The 20,656-nt window shown below is 27.7% G+C and overlaps 3 protein-coding genes across 28 annotated transcripts in view; 2 read left to right on the forward strand and 1 right to left on the reverse strand.

Annotated features, from left to right (window-relative positions):
- Positions 1-8,967, forward strand: part of Patronin (calmodulin-regulated spectrin-associated protein patronin) — a 33,373-nt gene extending 24,406 nt beyond the window's left edge. For 13 of the 25 annotated variants that reach the window (XM_036375423.2, XM_036375431.2, XM_036375425.2 and 10 more), the window contains 4 exons: positions 214-312; positions 3,290-3,478; positions 6,415-6,697; positions 7,388-8,967. In XM_036375423.2, coding sequence (XP_036231316.2) covers positions 214-312; positions 3,290-3,478; positions 6,415-6,697; positions 7,388-7,532 — 716 coding nt within the window. In that variant the 3' untranslated portion in view covers positions 7,533-8,967. The remainder of the gene's footprint in view (positions 1-213; positions 313-3,289; positions 3,479-6,414; positions 6,698-7,387) is intronic. The other 12 variants (XM_036375439.2, XM_036375441.2, XM_036375465.2 and 9 more) reach the window with 4 other exon arrangements.
- A 3,494-nt stretch (positions 8,968-12,461) lies between these two features.
- On the forward strand, positions 12,462-14,884 carry LOC106618160 (U3 small nucleolar ribonucleoprotein protein IMP3). The gene is made up of 3 exons (XM_014235781.3): positions 12,462-12,689; positions 12,762-12,973; positions 13,557-14,884. Exons 1-3 carry the CDS (start codon positions 12,553-12,555, stop codon positions 13,754-13,756), a joined length of 549 nt encoding a protein of 182 aa, XP_014091256.1. The 5' UTR covers positions 12,462-12,552; the 3' UTR covers positions 13,757-14,884.
- CtsK2 (Cathepsin K2) lies at positions 13,833-18,665 on the reverse strand. Of its 2 annotated transcripts, none has more exons than XM_014235780.3 (4): positions 18,563-18,665; positions 15,451-15,617; positions 14,687-14,883; positions 13,833-14,623 (listed from the first exon to the last, which is right to left on the reverse strand). In XM_014235780.3, the coding sequence occupies exons 2-4, from the start codon at positions 15,610-15,612 to the stop codon at positions 13,921-13,923; spliced, it is 1,062 nt and encodes a 353-aa protein (XP_014091255.1). In that variant the 5' UTR covers positions 15,613-15,617; positions 18,563-18,665; the 3' UTR covers positions 13,833-13,920. The 2 variants fall into 2 exon arrangements, with proteins under 2 accessions (XP_014091255.1, XP_036231481.1); XM_036375588.2 differs by lacking the exon at positions 18,563-18,665 and adding an exon at positions 18,295-18,313.
- Between the last annotated feature and the right edge of the window lie 1,991 nt (positions 18,666-20,656).

Here is a 20,656-nt window from a genome sequence, read left to right on the forward strand (position 1 = left end):
ATTCATTTCAATTATTTTACTACTACCACATTGTTTTTACTTCATATTTAACCTTACTATTCTAAGAGAGATTTCTATATGTTTCCGTTTTTCCACCCAATTCCTTCAATACCGCATATTACTACAAAAACAAAAACAAACAAAAAAAACATTTTTTAATTAATTAATGAGTACAAACCAAAACAAACGCCTATATTATGGGCCTTTTTCCAGAACCAACCGTCGATCGAGGCCGTTCACGTATATCTGTAGCTAAAGGAAGTAGCCTTAATTTCCGTGGTCGCAAGTCGAATTCGCTAATGAATCTGTGTGGTAAGAACCGAAGACCAATTACAAAACAAACAAAAAAAGTATATTATGAAACAAACAACAAAATATGGCTAAAAGAAAGCAATATTAATCTGCGTAGCCTTAAAAAAAATTGTACAACAACAAAAAATTGCTTACTCTGGTGGTTGGTGGTTTGGTTTTTGTTTTGGTTTTGGTTTCTTATTGTTTTTAGCAACTTGTTGCTCCCAAATTATTTTATACGCGTCATATACTCGTATTTAAACAATATACATACTTATTTACTACTCCTATACATTTGTGTTGGCTTTAATATTACTTTGAATAATTGTACTTGTGGTGAACTTTTAGATACATAACTGTATTGTATAGTTTTCGAAAATCCATTTTGCATATAGTGCGTATTTTTCAGTAGGGTTGTGCGCATAACAGCGCATGCGCAGCATCTTTACAGTGTTTTGTGAAAATTCATACATTTTTGTGGTTGTTTCTTAAAAAAATATTTATAGCATTTACTTTGTAAACTGTAAAATTTAAAGTTTTGTGCTTGAACTTCATTTCGTTCAGTAAAAATTAATTTAAAAATTATTTGTTATTATTTTGACATTTCCTTTAGTCGTATGGTAGATATTGTATAAGTGCATAAAAAAATTCAGTGATGCATTTAAAAGATAGGTATTCTATATCCAAATGTAGTTTCGAAAACACCCTTTATAATAATATTTCCCTATAGAGAAAAAAATTTTAAAATTATTTTAAAAAACTAAATTTTCAGTTAAAAAGTAAATATTTTAAAAATTATTTGATAAAATTAAATCATTTGCAAATATTTTTTTGTCGAAAGTATTTTTTTAAATTTCATTCAGCTATGTTCAATATGACAAAAAAATTACATCTTAAAAATTTACAGTCTTAATAAGTTTAAATCTTGCAAACAATATTCCAGAAGCAAAACGTATAATTTCATGAAAGACATCCAAAATATATTTATATATATTTTTTTTGTTATTATTTGTTAAACTTATTAGTTGCCTTTTTAAATTTTTTTTTTGTCAGGAATATTTATAACAACTTTAAATTCATGTAAAAAATACTCTCAAATTTTAAAAATGTGTACCACATTCCATATAAAAGCTTATGTAAAATACAAATTAAGTTCAAATGTTATAATAACCACGCCCATTTTTTCTAACAAAACTTCAGTCATACAAGTACAGTTAGTTTTGGTTTGGTTACGCATTTTGTGATTTTTAGTTAAAAACGTTTCGCGCAAAACATGCTGCTTTCAAAGTTTCTCAAATATTTGTTGCATACTTTTGGGCCGCACTAAAAGTAAACAGTTATCCGAAAGCATTTCGAGCTTCGATTATATAATATGCAAAACAACTTTGTTAATAACTGTAATTTAAAATGTATAGACCCGATTATAGCAAAAAATTGTTACAGAAAAATTCGAAAATAATTTTATAAAATTTAACCAAAACAATATAATTTTTTTTATTTGTCCAAGAAAATTAAAACGAGTCATGCAATTTTTTTTCTTTTTTGCCTTTTGAATTCTGGAAGTCATATATTTTTTTATTAAACGGTTTCAATTTTAAATTTGATTTTTGGTTAAAAAAACTTTTTTTTAATAAAAAGGTCTAATAATAATGTCACCAAAAATTTGTGCACAAAAAAATTTTTAAATAAAAATTATTAAATTAAAAAATTTAATTAAGATTAATTTTATTATAAATTTTTTTTTGTTTTAATTTTTTTAACGTTTTGTTTTTTGTTATATTTGATTATGATTTGATATGATATATTTTGTTATGTTTTTTTAATTACAATTTTTTATATTTAGTTTTTAACTTTTTTTTAATTATAATTTTTATTTTTATTCGCATATCCTAGATTTTGAAACAATTTCAAAAATGTTTTCGAAATGATTGTTGAAATATTTAATTTAAAAATTTTGATGTTACAAATTTATCAGTCAGTGGCCAAGTGGCAGAGGAAAGTTAATGAAAGCATACTTAAGTTTGTTTGTGCGCGTAGCGTGTTCATGAAAAAATAAATAAAGATATTATATTTAATAATAAAAATAGTAATTACATAATATTTAACCATAGTTCACGCATTTATTTTAAGTACTCATCACTTAAAAATATTATTTACCAAACCACTTACATACATACATACATGTACATGTGTACAAATATATGTATTTTCGTCTACTTTACAAATCATTAACTCTTACATAACTGCATATGTACATACATACATACTCATGCATATGTATATACAATTAAATAAATATATATAAATGTTTTTCTGTGATTATAATTCCTAAAGAATTTTTAACAGTTTTTCAAAGTACAATAACTGCAATAAATTGACAAATTACACAAATCCTTAACAAAAGGCTTATGTACATACTTATAAACTTACATACTTACATTGAGTTAACAAAACTTCGAAAATACGAAGCAAAATATTAATTAACATATCAAAAAAAAAACGCTAATTACTTATTGCATTCAGTTAATATAATTTTAATTTTACTAAAAAAGCTAAAAAAAAAGTATGCAAGAAAGCTCAAAACTAAACTTAACCTAAAAACACATTTTGCATTATATTTGGCAAATGTTAAATTATGCACATGCGTTGTTGTTTTTTTATATCTTTTTTCCAAACTAACATCATACAAATTCGGGTCAAACTAAATGTGCTCGTCCACCCGCTCGCTCGCTGTCATTACCGCATTGAAAACCCAAAAAAAATCTCAATATTTCAAACACAAAACTACTTTACTTAAATTTTGAAAAACAAAAACTTTGTAACTCATCCGTACTCGTGTGTGAATGTTACTGTGTATACGACTGCCTGCTCGTCTAACCGCCTGCCTGTCTGCCTGCCTGCCTGTATCTCTGGCTATCTACACATGAACGTTCGCTGTCGTTTCTCATGTTGGTTGTTGTTGTAAAATGTTGTTTGAACGAAACGCACCTTGGCCTAGATACAGATTCGGGATTGGGTCGTGCCACACCGCCACGTCGTGCGCCATCGCCAGGCATGGCCTCAGGTAGGCATATGCCGTCACCATCTGGACCGGGCTCACTGCCACCAGGTTTGATATCGAAACGACGCGGCTTCGATGATGGATCGGGCCTGCTCTCGGGCAATCTAGGCTCAATGGAATATTCGGGTTTGTACTTTTTTTGTTTGCTACGCATAACTAATCAATACAAAAACAAATACATATATATAGCATCAAAATTTTTGTTTTTTGAACAACACCCACACCCACAAGCACGCTCATACACACACACAGGCACCAACACATATAATGCATTTTATAAAAAAAATATACTATTATTATTGTACATATACACAGTTCACACATATAGTACATAAATACTTACATATATACGTACGTATATTCTAATATGAAAACCAAAAACAAAAAAAAAATATATTTCATTCCTGCATTTTAGTATCTTTTTTTTTAATTTTTTAGTTTTTCTCATTCTTACAAAAAAAAAATGGTTTTTCATTCTATATATTATGTGTATTATAATTTTTTTCTTAATTAGCCCTTATTTTAATCAAAACATCTGCTCAAAAGAATTCTAATTTTACATGCATACATACCAAACATTAAGGAGGGCCTTTTTTGTATGTCCAATTGCATTATATTCATTTTGCCACAACAAACAAATCGATACATAAGTGTAGTTCTCATTTTATTGAAATGTTCTGGTCACATTTTTTTACAAAAATATTATAATTTCTAAATAAAAATTTTAATTGCAAATTTACGTATGTATGTACATATATCCAAAAAATAATTTTTATTTAAATTTTTTTTCTAATTTAAACTTTTACATTTACATTTTTTAAACTAATTTTTTTGAGCTCAAAATTATAACAATTGTTTTTTGAAAAAAAAAAAAAATGTAATGTATTTTGGCTCTAACAATTTTCGTGTACCCAAAAAATATTTATTTTTAGCAAAATGAAAACTTTATTTATTTAAAGTTAAGTTAAAGTTACAAAAAAACGCTTTTGAAATTCATTTGTGTTTACAAATTTTTCAAAAAATTCTAAAAGTTTAATTCTCATAAGATTGATTATCAGAGTTATTATTATTTTTATTACAGTGTTTTTAATTTTTATTTAAAAAGTTAAATTTATCAAAAACAGACATCTTAAACTAAAGTTTTCCGTTTTCCAGCAAGTTTTCGATCAAATCACATGAGGATTGTTCAGTTCAGTTGAAATTTGAATACACAACTTTTTAGTTTAACACATTAGGGCGGTAGATTTGATACCTAGTAGCTTGATCAATAATAAACTTTTTCTTAAAAGAATTAGAAAATTATGGTAAATTTTATTTATATTTTTTTTTACATTTGTATATTAATTTAAAAAATCATTAAATCAAAAAAATCATTTACTGTTGTATATATTTTTCTTATACAAAATAAACACACCCTAATATACATGAAGAAGATAATATAAGCACTTGCATATTTAGGTCTAATAATTTCTTTGACTTCAGCTCCATTATCTTACATAATATCGCCTAATAGCTATAGTAATCATTTATCGAAAAAAATCCGAATCCTCGAATAAGAAATATAAAAATTAAGTTATAATTTTAAGAAAAAAATGGGCGTGGTTATTTATTTGTGTCCTCTGTGCTCTCATAACAAAATATTAACCAAATAATTTAAGTATGTATTTGCAGAATTGACAATATGTTCAAAAAAAAATATATCATATACAAGTATTAAGGTTGTTCTTATTAGTTTAGACTTATTTTAAATTTTGTTTTCGATGGAAACACGGATGTTGAAAATAATATTACCGGATGCGAATTATATTATTTGTAAATACTACATATGTATGCACATACTACATATGTATATTAGGGTTGTTCTTTTTTTTGTATGTATTGGAGATTAAAGTAACTATTTTTCGTTTGAACAATATTTAATGAAAATTTGTACACATTTGCCATTTTGAATAATTTTGATATATTTCACACCTAGTTCAAATATGTCTTAGGGATGTCCTTATTAGCACGCATTGTATTTTTTTTTAACCAACATTGTTAAAGGGGTGGGGAAAGGGAAAAAAGTTATTGAAAGTTTCTATTTATTAATACAAGATTATGATAAATGTTTTTTCATCAATTTGTTTTTCTGTATTTTGATTAAAAATTTTAATATCAAAGAATTTATAAATTTAAGTAAAATATTATGAACGTTAGTTCTGTATTTTGATTAAAAATTTTAATATCAAAGAATTTATAAATTTAAGTAAAATATTATGAACGTTAGGGTGGCCTAAAATTGAAAAAAAAAAATGGAATTGCTTTATTATAATCAAATCTAATTATGCATTCTTTTGTTGATAAATTATTTGCTTCAAATGTTTATTTCTAGCTTTTGATTAAAAGTTTTAATATTAAACAATTTCTAAAAAAAAAATTATTTTATTATTATTCTTATGTTTTAATTCAAATAAAATGTAAAAAAAATCGCAATAACAAATACAATCTAATTTAAACATTAGGTAGGCATACAAAATTAATTAGTATTTTTTTAAATCAAATATAATTAAATTGCGAAAATTAATCATTATATTAGAGTTTTAGTTAAAAAATTTTTTTTTTAATAGTTTAGTTTTGTTTATATTTTTATTATATATTATTAATGAGTTTTCTTAATGTTTTTCTGTATCTATTTGTTATTATTATTATTCTTAGCTTAATTAAAGAATATTTTTACGCTTACCTTACCTCAATAAATTTTTATAAATATGCTCCCTAAATATAGAGCCTTATTGAGTTCCAAATATTTAGTAAATTTAGTAAAATAATTTACTCACAAATTATCAAAGTTGATAATGTATAAATTTAAATATTTTCATTTATTTGATATTACCTTTAAATGCAGTTTACTGTTGCTACACTTGTACCGTACCTACATAATTTACTTAATATTTACCGTTCATACACATATATAGTATATGGGTAGTCTGTAACTCTCTCTTTGTAAACTTGAAAATTATTTTAATTTTTGTATACTAAAAATATTTCCATCTCTCCCTCTTTCCTTGCGCCGCTGACAACAGGTCCGAAACTCTACAAACAACCAGCCGCCAAATCCAATCGTGGCATCATATTGAATGCCGTCGAATATTGCGTGTTCCCCGGTGCGGTGAATCGTGAGGCCAAACAAAAAGTACTCGAGAAGATTGCACGCTCCGAAGCGAAACATTTTCTAGTGCTCTTCCGCGATGCCGGCTGTCAATTCCGTGCATTGTACAGCTATGTGCCCGAAATGGATCAAGTAACCAAATTGTACGGTACAGGACCTAGTCAAGTGGATGAAGTCATGTTTGACAAATTCTTTAAGTGAGTACATGCTTATTGGAGTGTCTTCTTTGCAAACGCCACTTGATGTTTCAGTTATTGTCGGATTAAAAACGGAGCTATTGTAAATAAGCTCCTTAATAATTTTCTGAATCAGATCCTGTATTTAGGGAACTGATGGAATTGAACACAACTAAACCTCTGACAACAAGTTTACATTTTTTTATAAAAGAATTTCTTTAAAAGTTATATGCAATTAAATTTATGCATCAAATGTACTGAGCATCCATGCAAGTGCCTTATAAATTCCGTGTTGCTCATACGACATGGTGTACTTCATGAATGCTCAGTAACAGAATTACTGAGCCTCAGTGGATTTGATGTATAACTTCAAATGCGTATAACTTTTAAAGGAGTGGTTTTATGAAAAAAATCATTAAACACTTTTTTGTAGAGCGGAGAATTTCGTATTAGATTATCGTCTTTTCAAAGTTGTAAGTTTATTTTCTTTGGAGATAAAAATGTATTGCAAAAGATCCAAAAATCCAATGAGTAAAATAATTAAGGCACGGTTTGAATCGAAAATAAAGAGCTTATTTACGTAGGATACTTTTTTTAGGACAAAAACTAACGTTTCCAAAAAATATTTAGTTTGGTGGAATAACAGACACCCTAACGCTTATATCCACATATGTATATATGTATAGATAATTCTTTTCTTTTTTTTTACAGATACAACTCAGGCGGCAAATGCTTTTCACAAGTCCATACAAAGCATCTAACGGTCACCATCGATGCATTTACGATTCACAACTCACTGTGGCAGGGCAAAAAGGTGCATTTGCCCAGTAAAAAGGATATGGCGTTAGTTATATAAAGTGTGGCGATGCATAATATGGCGCGCAAGTGGCTGCGCTACCTCTATTACCACATATGGCAACGCTCCTCTGTGTGTGTGTATGTGTGCTCGAAGAAATTGCAAAATATTGTTGTTGCTGCTAGCAGAAAACGGAGCGAAAACAAAAACTGCTGAGACATCATGCAAATTGTCAACTGAGATACGTACATACATACTTCTATGTAGATGTAAATTGTTGATTCGAAAGTTATATATATATATATATATATATATATACATATATGCATATACATTTACATACCTACTTATATATATATAATATATATATGGATTCATTGATTGATAATGCAAACAAAAACAGAATAGGAACAGAGCGAGCAAAATTAACACAAAAAGAAAGAAAGAAGCAAGAAAAATTTGCGAAAAATACAACAAAAAGTAAAAAAACTAACATTTACTAACTGCAAAACTTAAAGTTAAAAAGCGCTTGCAGCGCAGTAAAGTGAGTGAACGCAAGCAAAAAGAGAGCGCGAGTGTAAAAGAGAGATACATACATTTGGCATAGAGAGAATTGTGTTGTTGCGCGACTTGAAAGCCAAACTTGTATAAGCTTAAACGGGCGCAAAGTGTCACACACACACACACACATATACACAGCTAGGATATTCATATATACATACACATCTATGTATATAGGCATATATCCAAAACACATGCATACAGAAATTAAAGAAAATAAAATAATAATAAAGATATATATATACATATATATAATTAATTCTCTTTTATAAGCTTGATAGTATAAAACACCTGTTGAACTTATTTAAAAATAATCACTATGTAATATGCTATATATACATACTTACATACATACATACATGCATACATATATGTATTGTATGTAACTTAACGGCTCTTGTCAAAGTTATACTTGTATACTTCTTTTGCTCTTTATCTAACACATACACAGACATAAAAAGCGAGAAAAAACATGCACACACACACATTCGTCGTCTGTACTAAATACTAATTATTTTACATGCTAATTTTAAAAAACAACAACAACAGCAAACGAAATAAGCTATAAAAACAAAAAAAGGAACGAGAACTAATAGTATTCACCGTAAACTTACATTTGAGTGAACTCAGATTTTATTTTAACTCTTTTTTTTTAATTAATAAATTAATACTGTTTTACTTTAAACTTTTTTTATGAAAAAAAAACAAATATATATAGAATGGATTTTTTTAAATCAATGTTTCATAGAAATAATTTTGTAGCAATAAATTGAATGTGGAACAACTACATAAATATATACATAAAGAATATATATACACAGAAATTACACACATATATATATATACACACATATGCAAAGTGATGGTGATGTCTTAACAAAAGCTTAGCGAATAAATATGAATATGTACATGAATACATACTTACATGCATAAATGTTGGATTTTGTTGTTGGTACGCAGCAAGTGGGTGTTAATGTCAATACAGAAGATAGATAGAATGCTACATAGATATTAGGGTGCCCCTTATTTCCCAAGTAAATTGTTTTTTTTTTGCAGACGCCTCGTAAAGTTTCAGTTTTTGCCTTAAAAATAAGGATCCAACGAAATCAAGCTCTTTACTTACAATTTAAATCGTAAACTTCAAGGGGCGTCTGTAAAACAAAAATCAATCAACTTGGCAAACAAGGGACACCCTTAAAATATGTTTGTGCTTTGTAGTAACATTTCCAGAATTTATATGCTTGCTTGCTAAGTATATATAAAAACAGGCTGTCGGAGTTTTATATATATTATTATATTTATTTGTCAAAACAAGTTTTTGAATTCTACGATTTTTGTGCACAAAAAAGTGTTTTTATTGGTGAATATTCAAATGATAAACGCTAAAAACTACTAACAGGCAAGTGTATAAAGTGCGTGTACAGTAAGAAAAAAATTTTTAGAATTTTTTATTTTTTTTTTTGCATGTTTCCTAAAGTCATCGCATACTTTTAGGCGTTTAACCATATTTGTAACATTGTCAATGTCGTGTATACCGTATATATGAAACATTAATATTTATTAAAAAATGTACCGTTCAAGTTGTGTTTTGTATAATTCGTTTACTCGAAATTTATTTTGTAAAAAATTATTTTACATAAGTTGTTATAAAACTATTTTATATAAATTTTTTTAAAATTTTTTTTTTTTTTTAATAAAATGCGTATAGAATGCTTGTAACATTAATTTTTACTAAGTATGGTGGACACCCAAGACATGTTTCTGCAGAAAATTATTTAACACAATATTTTTTAATTTATTAAATTTAAAATTATTCAAAAAATATTAAGTTGGGCACATTAATGATTTTTAAATATACATATGTATATATTTTTATTTTAAATTTAGTTTTTACAAATCGTTATACTGGTACATTAATATAATTAATATACTCGTTTTTATTTTTATTTTTAAAAAAGAATTCAAAAATGATACTAAAAAGCGATTAATTGGTTTTTTAAGCAAAACTAAATTTTTATTAAATAAAATAAATATATATATTTTTTTAATTTATGCAGTTATATTTTTTATAAATTTATGCAGCTATCTTTTTTTTATTTATTTACATTTTTTCTATTTTATTTATTATATATTTTTATTAAAGTGATTTCTATAAATTTCTATAAATGAAATATTTAATTAATAAATAAAATGTTAATTAAGTTGTTAATTAAAAAAAAGAGTTATGTACATACTTTTTTCATTTGAAGTACAATAATTCTTTTCTTTGTAATTCATTATTTCGCACAATTTTTTTTAATAATCACTAAACATCTTTTCGTATAAAAGAATTTGCTGTTTTATGTTTAATTTAAAAAATGTATATCATAATTTTCCACATCAAAATATTTTTTAATAATTAAGCCTTTTTGCATTTTTAATATACATAATTATATTTTTCAATGAGTCACAATTTATTATATTATTATTAGTTTTTTTTTCTATAAATTTCTGCAAAAAAAAATTTATACATGATGTTAATGATTTATAATATAAAAATAAATATATTATAAATTATTAAATATATGTTTTAACAAAATTATTTATGATGTTAAAAATAATTTTTTTTAATTAACAATTAAATTTTTTTAACCCAGTTTGGATTAAATTAAAAGCTGATATAAAAAAATGATAAATGTATGTACATATATTTTTTTAATTAATGATTTTATAACCTACATTAATCAAATTAAGAAATGTTGTTAAATAATTTAATAATTCTTGTTGCGTCCACCATATAATTATTGAGTCGCACTCAAAACACTGAACAATCTTTTCTAATGCAAAAAGCAGGATTACCAGGTTTTTGTTTGAAAATCTTCCAATAACTTTTTAAAATATTCGTTTCCGTATAACTGAAAGCAGGTAATTGTAAGACAAAGAGAAATTCACAAAGACACTTTCCAGCAAAATTAAGAAAAAAATCCGTAATATACATAGGTGTATGCATATGTGTGTATAACTAAAAACTAAATAAATTTTTTAACACAAGCAAAAACTTTAGCTACTTCTTAAGTTGTATTTGTGTGTATATGTAAAAAAAATGTACTCCATACTGCCCTTTCCTTTAGCTTCAGTTACTTTTGCTCAGCCGCTTCATAGTAAAAATAAATCTTATTTATTAAGCACATAACGCAAGTATTCCACGCGCCGCTGTAGTTTCAATAGTCCAATCAACGATTTTCTCCATTAAGAAACTGTAGTTTTCTATTTTCGGCTTAGACTCTTGCGCACCACTCAAAAGTTAAAAAACCACAACACAAATAAATGACAAAATGAAATCTCGAACATTTTTTAAGAGAGAGTTATTTTAGGAAGCTAATGCTTTTTTCATATAATTTTCTGTTTATTTTTTTTTTATTTTTTATTAAAAAAATCATTCAAATTCTTAAGCTCATTTTATCATTTAACATTTTTGTACTACACTTACGATAATCTATATATATATATATATACAAATATTTAAACATTATTTTAAGTTATATAAAACGAACAAAGTAAATCTGAAACAAAAAATATTCTGTGAGCAGAAAATAACAACATAAGCGTGGTAAATGAAGGGAAAGAAACGCGTGATCGTGTATTTTTATTTCCAAAAAATATACAAATAAATAAATTATAACAAATTTAAACAAAACATATATTTTTCAACACTTTTTTAGCCAAAAGAAAATGTAAAAACCTTACAGCACATCGAAAAGAAAATATCGAAAAGATGTTAAAGTCTTAGCGAGCTAACAACGGAATTTTCCACTTTATTATTAAATTATTGATTATTCCTTTTCCAAACAGATTATTTTCAGAGAAAAGCAGAACGAGAGAGATTCGATTTGACCACTTTAGACTTTATTTTGTGGCTACACAAGTTATTTTTGTTGTTGTAAAGGAAGAATTCTGCAGGGTTGACAGTTCTTGGCCGGATAAAAATCCGGTTACGTAGACCCGACTGTCGTGAGAATGAGTTATTTTTGTCTCATTCGACTGTGGAACTATAAAATTAACATTTACAACGCCAACACAATAAAAAATAAAATTAATTAATTTTCCCTAAAACAATTAAAGAGAATTTTATTTACAACTTGGAGCTACTTGCCAGCAACATGTGGAATGGAGAAATGTTGCTGATCAACAAGTTGATTATACAAATGACAGTTTTTAATATATAGTTTACCCTGTACTACAATTTTAATTATATTCGCAACACCCTGTGCTACTTTATTTACAATGTAATTGATTGTAGCACTAACAATCAAAAATAAAGTTGATTTTTAACAACAAATTATGATAAATGCGTAATTCTACAATATTTTAAAAAATATATTAGATATTAAAATTGTTTAGAGCATATAGTTATCGATTTTTCAACCGATAAATCTCTCTCACGGCACATAACAAGAAACAGCTGACCGCACTTTTAGCACGCTTATTTTGTGGTAAACAGTTCACATTGCAATAATTTTTGTGAAGTGAATCGCATAAAATGGTACGAAAACTAAAATACCATGAGCAGAAATTGCTTAAAAAAGTTGACTTCATTACATGGAAAGTAGATAATGGTGGAAAAGAAACAAAAATTTTACGGCGCTATCACATACGCAAGCCAGCGGATTATACAAAGTGAGTTTCTCATTTTATTTACATACATATGTACATATACCTATGTTACTATCTGAATATTATTTATGTCAGATACAACAAGTTATCGCGTGAGATACGCACGCTGTGTGAAAAAATTGTCAACTTAGAAAAGTCAGATCCTTTCAAATCCGAAGCAGGTTCAATGTTGCTACAGAAGCTATATGACATGGGCTTAACGCGCAATACTATTGATTTGACAGTTGCCAGCAATGTGTCGGCGAGTAGTTTTTGTAGACGCCGTTTGCCGGTGGTGATGGTGAAAAGTAAGTTTTTCCTTGTAATTATTTAATAGAATTAATGCAGTGGTTAACATTAAGTAATGAGTGAATGAAACCCGTGTGCAGTATAAGAATGCTATATAAGCTCTGGGAAGGAATACTTAACATAAACATTGAAATTCAAATGAGTATGTATCTGGTTACATGTACCTAAGGGTAGACTCGATGTTTAGGAATAAAAAATATTGAATTCATTGTATTGTATATGTAAGAGGTTACCTCTTACCATGGGCATTTATTATAACATAAAGGAGATTACAAAATGTTTATTTTGACAATAATGCCTTGGACAATAAGCCATGCCAAATTTCGTGAAGATATCTCGTCAAACTAAAAAGTTGTCCATGCATGGGCATGTATTTCATCGTTCAGTTTGTATGGTAGCTATATGCTGCAGTAGTCCGATATTGGCGATTCCGACAAATGAGCAGCTTAGGAAGAAAAAGACGTGTTCAAAAATTCAGATCCTGTTATGTAATAATGTGTGAATGTATAAATGTAGAATCTGCGTTTTCCATATTGTACATTTGTTTTAACCAAAAATATCAACCATCTTATATTTTTCAAGATCGGCTTTCCCAAAATCTCAAAAACGCGACAGATCTCATTGAGCAAGGACATATACGTGTGGGCCCCGATATGATTACGGATCCAGCATTTTTAGTAACACGCAATTTAGAAGATTTCGTCACATGGGTGGATAGCTCCAAGATTAAGCAGCACGTCCTCAATTACAATGATGAACGTGATGATTTTGCTTTAGTTTAAATTATTTTTTATTTTTATTATTATGTTTTGCAAAAAGGAATTTGTACGACTCGTTTTAAGTAAATAAAATAGTATATGATGTGCCTAAAAAAATTATTTAGTACGAATCTTATATTTCTTCAAATTACGTTATATAGAACCATTAGAATAAACCTTCGCTTAATTTAAACAATTGGATAACTGCATTCTTCGGCGATGCCACAGTAATTGCTACCGCGTGGCAATCTAAAGTAGCCCTCCTCTCCCCAACTCTGGTCCCATGAGTTCTTAACAATCCAATAGTCTTTCCCATTCTCACTGCCATAGCCTACAACCAACACCGCATGATTCACTTCGCCCTTATTGCACTCCTCATCCGCATAGATGCCTTCCTTGTAAAGCAATAACGTTTCCAAAGCATATACAGAACATGCCAATGGTCCCAATGTGGCGACCACCTCCTTCATTGTTTTTTCATCTTTCGGTTTGACTACGGCGAAACCTTTCACTTCGGCCACCTTATTTGCGGCATTATAGCTGCAAGTATCCTTCTTATTCGCATATGGGTATGTGGCACTATTTTGCACACCCTTTTGCTCATCCTTAATAAAGGCGAAAGCATACTCCTGATAACCGCCATCACAACCGTTTAGACCGAAATCGACTGGACCGCAATCGATTAGATTTTGTTCGGAGAGATTTGGCAATTTTTTAGTGCTACGGAAAACATGACCTTCAATGGCGCCGGTGGTGGCAAAAGCCCAACACGAACCGCATTTATCTTGGAATTTCACCGGTGTGACACCGCCTTTAGTGCGCCAATCGAATGCGTTCGGCACTCTGGTGGTGGGCGGTTTGGCTTCCTGACGATCTGCGCTGGCCTTTGCTCTAAATGAGAAATATAAAAACTTATACGTTTTTGAAACTAATGTGTTGCATTCGTCTACTCACTCGCCACTAGCTGATTTGGAGTTACCGGTGAAGAAATTTAAGAATTCTGCTTGCGTCAAATCGGCAAATTTGTTGAGCGCCAATGTATAACCTTTCTTGGCGGCATTGTGCAAGCTAACCAAGTTTTGACTTGCAACAAATTGTGCCTCGCGAAATTGTTTTTCAGCAGCATCGAGGTAGCTTTTGCCGGTTTTTAGCTACATTGAATAAGGAGGAGAGCGAGAAAAAGAGATTTAAATGGAAACAACTTAATAATTTCCAGTTATTCAAAATTCTTTGCAATATTTATAGAAAAAAATATTTAAAACAATTCAAAAAATATTGCTTTTATTAAGTTTTTTTGTTGTCTTTTTTTTATTATTATTATTTTTATTACCATTAAATATATAAAAGAAAATATATTTTCTTTAAAATATCTTAAAAAACCTTGTATGGAAAGCTTTTTTGTTTGACAAGTTACCTTCACGAAATTTGGCTTAGATTTTTTTACAAGATATTGTCACAATCTCCGAACAAAGATTTTTATTTAAAAAAATCTAAAATTTTTATTGCAACTTTCTTTTCTATATGTATGTTTTTCTAAGTGTTTTAGTTTTCCTACATTATACACACTAATATATTCTTTTTATTATTCTATATTTAATCATAATTACTTTATTTTGTTGTAGTTTTATACTATTTGGAGTATTTAATATTATTAATGATTCTAATTTAAATTTTCATATAATAAAAACAAAATAATTAATAAAATATTAATGATTTACCAAAAAGTCGTCATGATTCGTAAAAGTCAAACCGTTTGACACGAGGTTGCTAAGACCACTTCCTATATCCTTCGGTGCGTTCAATACATTCTGGAATCCAAATTGTGCCGCAGTCAATGCGAAAAAGAGCGGCAACAACCACACTACTGAGCCGAAACGCATTTTGCCTAAAATTATAAAAAATGTAAAATTTAAAGATTTAGCAAAAATTTTAATGAAAAAAAAATCGAATAATTTATAACTCATAAATTGGCTTTGTTTTCTTTTTTTGTTTTTGGGTTTACTAAATGCTAATGAAGAGACCTGTTTTAAAGTACAGTTGACACTTGTTTTAGTATAAATAAAATATCGATATATATATATATATAATAATATTCTGCTCTTTTCCGTTTCTAATCAATTATGTAAATATAGCAATATGCAAATGAGACCACGTGTTGACCAAAAAGTCATATAATCCATATTGTACAAAAAAATCAAATGAAAAAAACAAAAAAATAAATAAATAAATAATTGAAAACTGAAACCGTTATGTTTGCAATATTAAACACCTTAGTGTGTACGTGAGTGTGTCTGAGTATATGTGTGCCTAATAAACTACTAAGACAAGCTGAGCGCTGTGAAATAATTTAGTCGGGGGTTTTTTTTTGAGTTTCAAAAAGAAAGCATTAAAATTTTAGAAATGTGAGTCTAATTATATTTAAAGACGTCGTTTGTTAATAAAATCTCCAATCTCTAATATTTCTTTTAAAGTTTCAGTGCATATATCAGCAATTTGTATTTAATTATAGCTTGTCATGCATTTGTTCCACAGCTTATGAGGTGTGTGAAAGAACATTTTGGGCTGCAAAATCATTCTTTGAGCAGAGAGAATAAAATGAAGTGCAATGTACACTGGCAGAGGTATGTGAAATAAACTTTTTGTTAGGTTAGATCTGCAGTTGTAGTTTGGTAATTTAGCGCTTGTTAATATCAAACACATTTGTAGGAAATCCAGCAGGGTCAAAACATCGTAATGCTCTTAGACTGCAGCCGGATCTACTAAAGTGGTTCGAACTTGGAATCGTCCGTTAGCCAAGTTATACCTTTTTAACCTTGTATTAAAGGTTCTTGTAATACCTTTTTATACCCTGAATAATTTTTGAGCCAAGAAGCTGCTCATTTGTGGGAACCACCGATATCGGACCACCATAGTATATAGCTGCCATACAAACTGGCTGAACAAAATAAAGATACAAATTTTGTATACCCTTATATGCTATAAGAAAGGCAGCTGTGAAGTGTATTATTGCTTTTATAGAGTCAGTGCAACCGAACGTTAACGGTTTTTATTGTTTTTGTGTGTGTATTTTTAAGATTAATTTTTAAACTTTTTTAATGTGCATACATGTGTATACATGTATGTAGTTGTTAATATTATATATTATATTTACAAATTATTTTCAAAATAGCATCGAGAAGATTTTATAGCTTTTATTTTTATATATTTTTTTTTATCATCATTTTATTTTTTTTAATCTTTTTATTTTCAAATTTATTATAATTTTGTTTTAATAATTTTTTTTATAGATTTATGTTTTTATAATTATTTATTTTTCTATCATTGTATATAGATAATTTTTAAAATAATTATACTCTTTGAATATTTCTCAACCTTTTATCACTTATTAGATTTTGAAAATGTATTTAATTACATTTAATTTAATAGCTTAAAATTTTTATTTAAAAAATTTTTTTAATATTATTTTAAATTTTTTAATTTTTTTTTGAATTACACACTTATTGCATACATATATGTATGAATGTATCTTTTTGTAATATACAATATGTACACACATATTAATTTGTATTTAGATAATTAAGAAAATTGTTTTCAATATTTTTTTATTAATTTATTAAGCGTTTTTAAAAACAAATTTAATTTTTTTTACAAATTTTTAAGCTACAATATTAAATAATTTTTTTTGCAATATATATTTTTTAATATACTAATTTTTCAAATAATTAACTTAAATTTTTTTAAAAGTTGTTTTTTATTTTTCAAGCCACAACTTTAAATTTATTATTTTTTGTTGTAATATACTTATGTATGTCTTTTTTTAATATAACATACTACTTTTTTAATAATTAAAATACATTTTTTCAAATGATTTTTTTTTTAATTTAAAAAAAAAAATTTGAAAACGAATTAAATTTTTTTAGAAATTTAAATCCGCCACAACATTATTTCAAAAACAGTTTTATTGCTTTATGTAATATATATTTTTGTTTTTATAATTTCTAGATGTTTTTGTTTTAACATTTTTGAATTTTTTCCTATATCAATTTTTTGAAATTTTTGTGATGAAAATGTTTTTGAGTTCACTTTTTTGCTCTTCAGATTATTTTTTATTTATCAATTGATTACTCGATTAAATAACTCGAAAAAATATTTTTCGTAACTATTTTTTATTTTTTTATATTTTTTATGGTTTTATGATAATAAGTAAACAATTTTTATTTTTACTTCCTTTTTAGTCTTAAATTTGTTTCGAATTTTTGTTTTGTTTTGTTTATTTTTTCGGTTTTTAAAACGGTTCAATTTTATGCTTTTTTGAAATATAGGTTTTTTATTCTGACATAATTGTTTTTTAAACTTTTTTTCATATTTTTTTATACTGATAATTTGTTTTGATTTCATGTTAATTTTTTTAATCATGTTTCCATTTATATTTATTTCCTAACCACACAATATGTGTCCTTGTGGAGAAAATTTCTAACCTTACAACATAAATATTTAATTTAAAATCTATTCCCTCTCATTTACATAATCAATTTGGTTCCAATGAACATACACACACATACTCATGCATATTTTTCTAATCAGAATCTGTAAATTCTCTGATTCTTATAGTGTTCCGTTAAACTCGCTTCTAGGTATCATTAGCTTTGGATCAATCATTATTTTAGTTGATAACCTTTTTGTTTATTTCACATTTTGTAATTGCACTAAACACATAATATTGTAGTTGTTATTGTTGTTGTACTACGTAATTGTGCTTAGTTCAGCACCTGATCTTGGCAGTGAATTAAGATTTTCACAAATACACAAGGCACGCACACACACACTTACGATGCCAAAAACCAATATTAACAATAACCGGTAGTTGAGATTTGTAGTCGGAGCGAGTCGAAGATGCTTGCTATACAGTAGCCACTTCACTAATGGTGATTATGCGGTCAGATGATGCCGCTTTTATAGCACAATTAATTTTTTCTTGATATAGTAGCTTAGTGTATGCTAATGGTCAGTAATTAATTCGAAATGTTTTTCGATGAAAATAATAATAAAAAGAAAAAAAATTATTAGAAATCTGATCGAAACAGAATTTGGAACGCACTTCAAGTTTTGAGACGCTACCGTTGCTGGTCAAAAATTGAGATTTGATGCGAGGGGTTATATCCACTTGCGAATTAAAAAAAAATGTATCTTTTGTTTTGCACATTTTATATGTAAATTTTTCTCAAAAACCGCCTTTTTTTTGAGTACCCGCCATTTTGTTACAAATCAAAATTTTTGCTAGTCCTTCGTTTATTACCTGTATTTATCTAATATAATTGTTTGTGACTTGTGGACTTGTGCCGCCAGACACCTTTTTTCAAAGATTCTCCTGGATGATCGGATCAACGGATACTAAAATTTTTTAAAATGAATAACCGGTTATGAGAGTACACTAAATTCTGTAAATGTAAATTCTGTATTTCTTCACGTTTTTCTGATTTGCAAGTGAATATAACCCCTTGCTTCAATAAAAAAAATGTCTCATATACATATATATGCACATATGTATGTCTCTGATAACGAGTTGGAAGTCGAGAAGTTGTGTGTACGAATATAGTCTACCAAAATTACTGTCAAGGATCTGCTGAAATATGTATTAAACACACATACAAAACTGTATTTAACTGGGTACAAATAATGTCTCATAATATCCGGATTAGTAAAAATAAATTTCGGGATCCCGAAAAATTTTACAATTACTAAAAATTAAATCCGAGATACCCAAAAATTTCGAGATTACTAAAAATGATTTTCGGGATCCCGAAAAATTTCACAATTACTCACAAATTCATAATTTATAAATATAAAGGAATACAAAGTGGTTATTTAAATAAAAATCTATGCATACCACATATTCAAATGTTATATACAAATACTATATGTACATATGTATATAAATTTACTTCAAATTCCCATTCACCAAAATCCCGAAAGTATAATTCGCGATATTCCAACTTGATGTCGATTAATTTAGCCAGAACTTCTATTACCTGTTGCAGCTGCCAAGAGACAGGTTTGCTGAAAAAACGGTTAATAATGCGAATTATAATTTTAATTGGCTGCGAATCCAAAACAAGTAGCGATAAATAATCTTTTATACTAGTACGTTGTTAATAGTATGATGGGCCAATGTATTGGCAACATTGGCTTAGATTTGCGAAGAAAAACGAAAGTGGCAGATAGGCTTCTTGATGCAGTCATTTAATTTCTCTAATGTTTGTATGCACATTAGGGTGGCGCTTAAAGTTCACAAAATTTGTTTTAATCTCGCTCTATAGTATTCGCGTCGTATACCCCTATCCGCTAAGGTTTGCGAAAACCGCTTTGAAATTGTCTTCGTAAATTGCAGTACCTCCCTAATATTCGTGTACGCGCATATTTTTTAAATCAACAATATGGCTTTACTAACGGTTAACGTAAGTGCGGCGCTTAAATCTAGTTATTTTCATTATATATTATATACATATTAATTTATGCTAATTAGTCACACGGTCACATCCACGGACCAATATTTTTTGTCTTGTTTTATTATTTTAATACCCAATTCGAGATAAACGTAACGGTGCAATATAAGAAGAAAGAATATTTAGAGCGTTTTGTGTAGAAAAAAAAGATTTGAACAATTAAAAATAATAAAACTTAGAAGACGTATTGACGAGAATTACACATAAACTTATATCACATTAGGTTGGTTTGTCTTCTAATTTCGCCAGAATTGTTAAGGTGGTAAAGAAGAAGACTACACTTTTTACAGAAGTGATGAAATTACTAAACTTATATGTTCTATAGACTGAACAGGCGTCACTACTAGGACGACATAGATTTAATTAATTCGTTAGATCTTAAGTACCGCCTTTATTATCTGGTATATTGAGTCCGTTGACC

Source organism: Bactrocera oleae, chromosome 4 (genome assembly GCF_042242935.1).
Source record: "Bactrocera oleae isolate idBacOlea1 chromosome 4, idBacOlea1, whole genome shotgun sequence".
Classification (NCBI taxonomy): Eukaryota; Metazoa; Arthropoda; class Insecta; order Diptera; family Tephritidae; genus Bactrocera; species Bactrocera oleae.

Bases quoted from the DNA above. Each gene is read 5' to 3' on its own strand.
- LOC106618160 (XM_014235781.3), top strand. From the start codon at position 12,553: ATGGTACGAAAACTAAAATACCATGAGCAGAAATTGCTTAAAAAAGTT. The intron at 12,690-12,761 runs GTGAGTTTCTCA...TATTTATGTCAG, and splicing joins AAGCCAGCGGATTATACAAA to ATACAACAAGTTATCGCGTG. The intron at 12,974-13,556 runs GTAAGTTTTTCC...ATATTTTTCAAG, and splicing joins GCCGGTGGTGATGGTGAAAA to ATCGGCTTTCCCAAAATCTC.
- CtsK2 (XM_036375588.2), bottom strand. The intron at 14,884-15,450 runs GTAAATCATTAA...TATTCAATGTAG, and splicing joins CGAATCATGACGACTTTTTG to CTAAAAACCGGCAAAAGCTA. The intron at 14,624-14,686 runs GTGAGTAGACGA...TTTCTCATTTAG, and splicing joins TCCAAATCAGCTAGTGGCGA to AGCAAAGGCCAGCGCAGATC.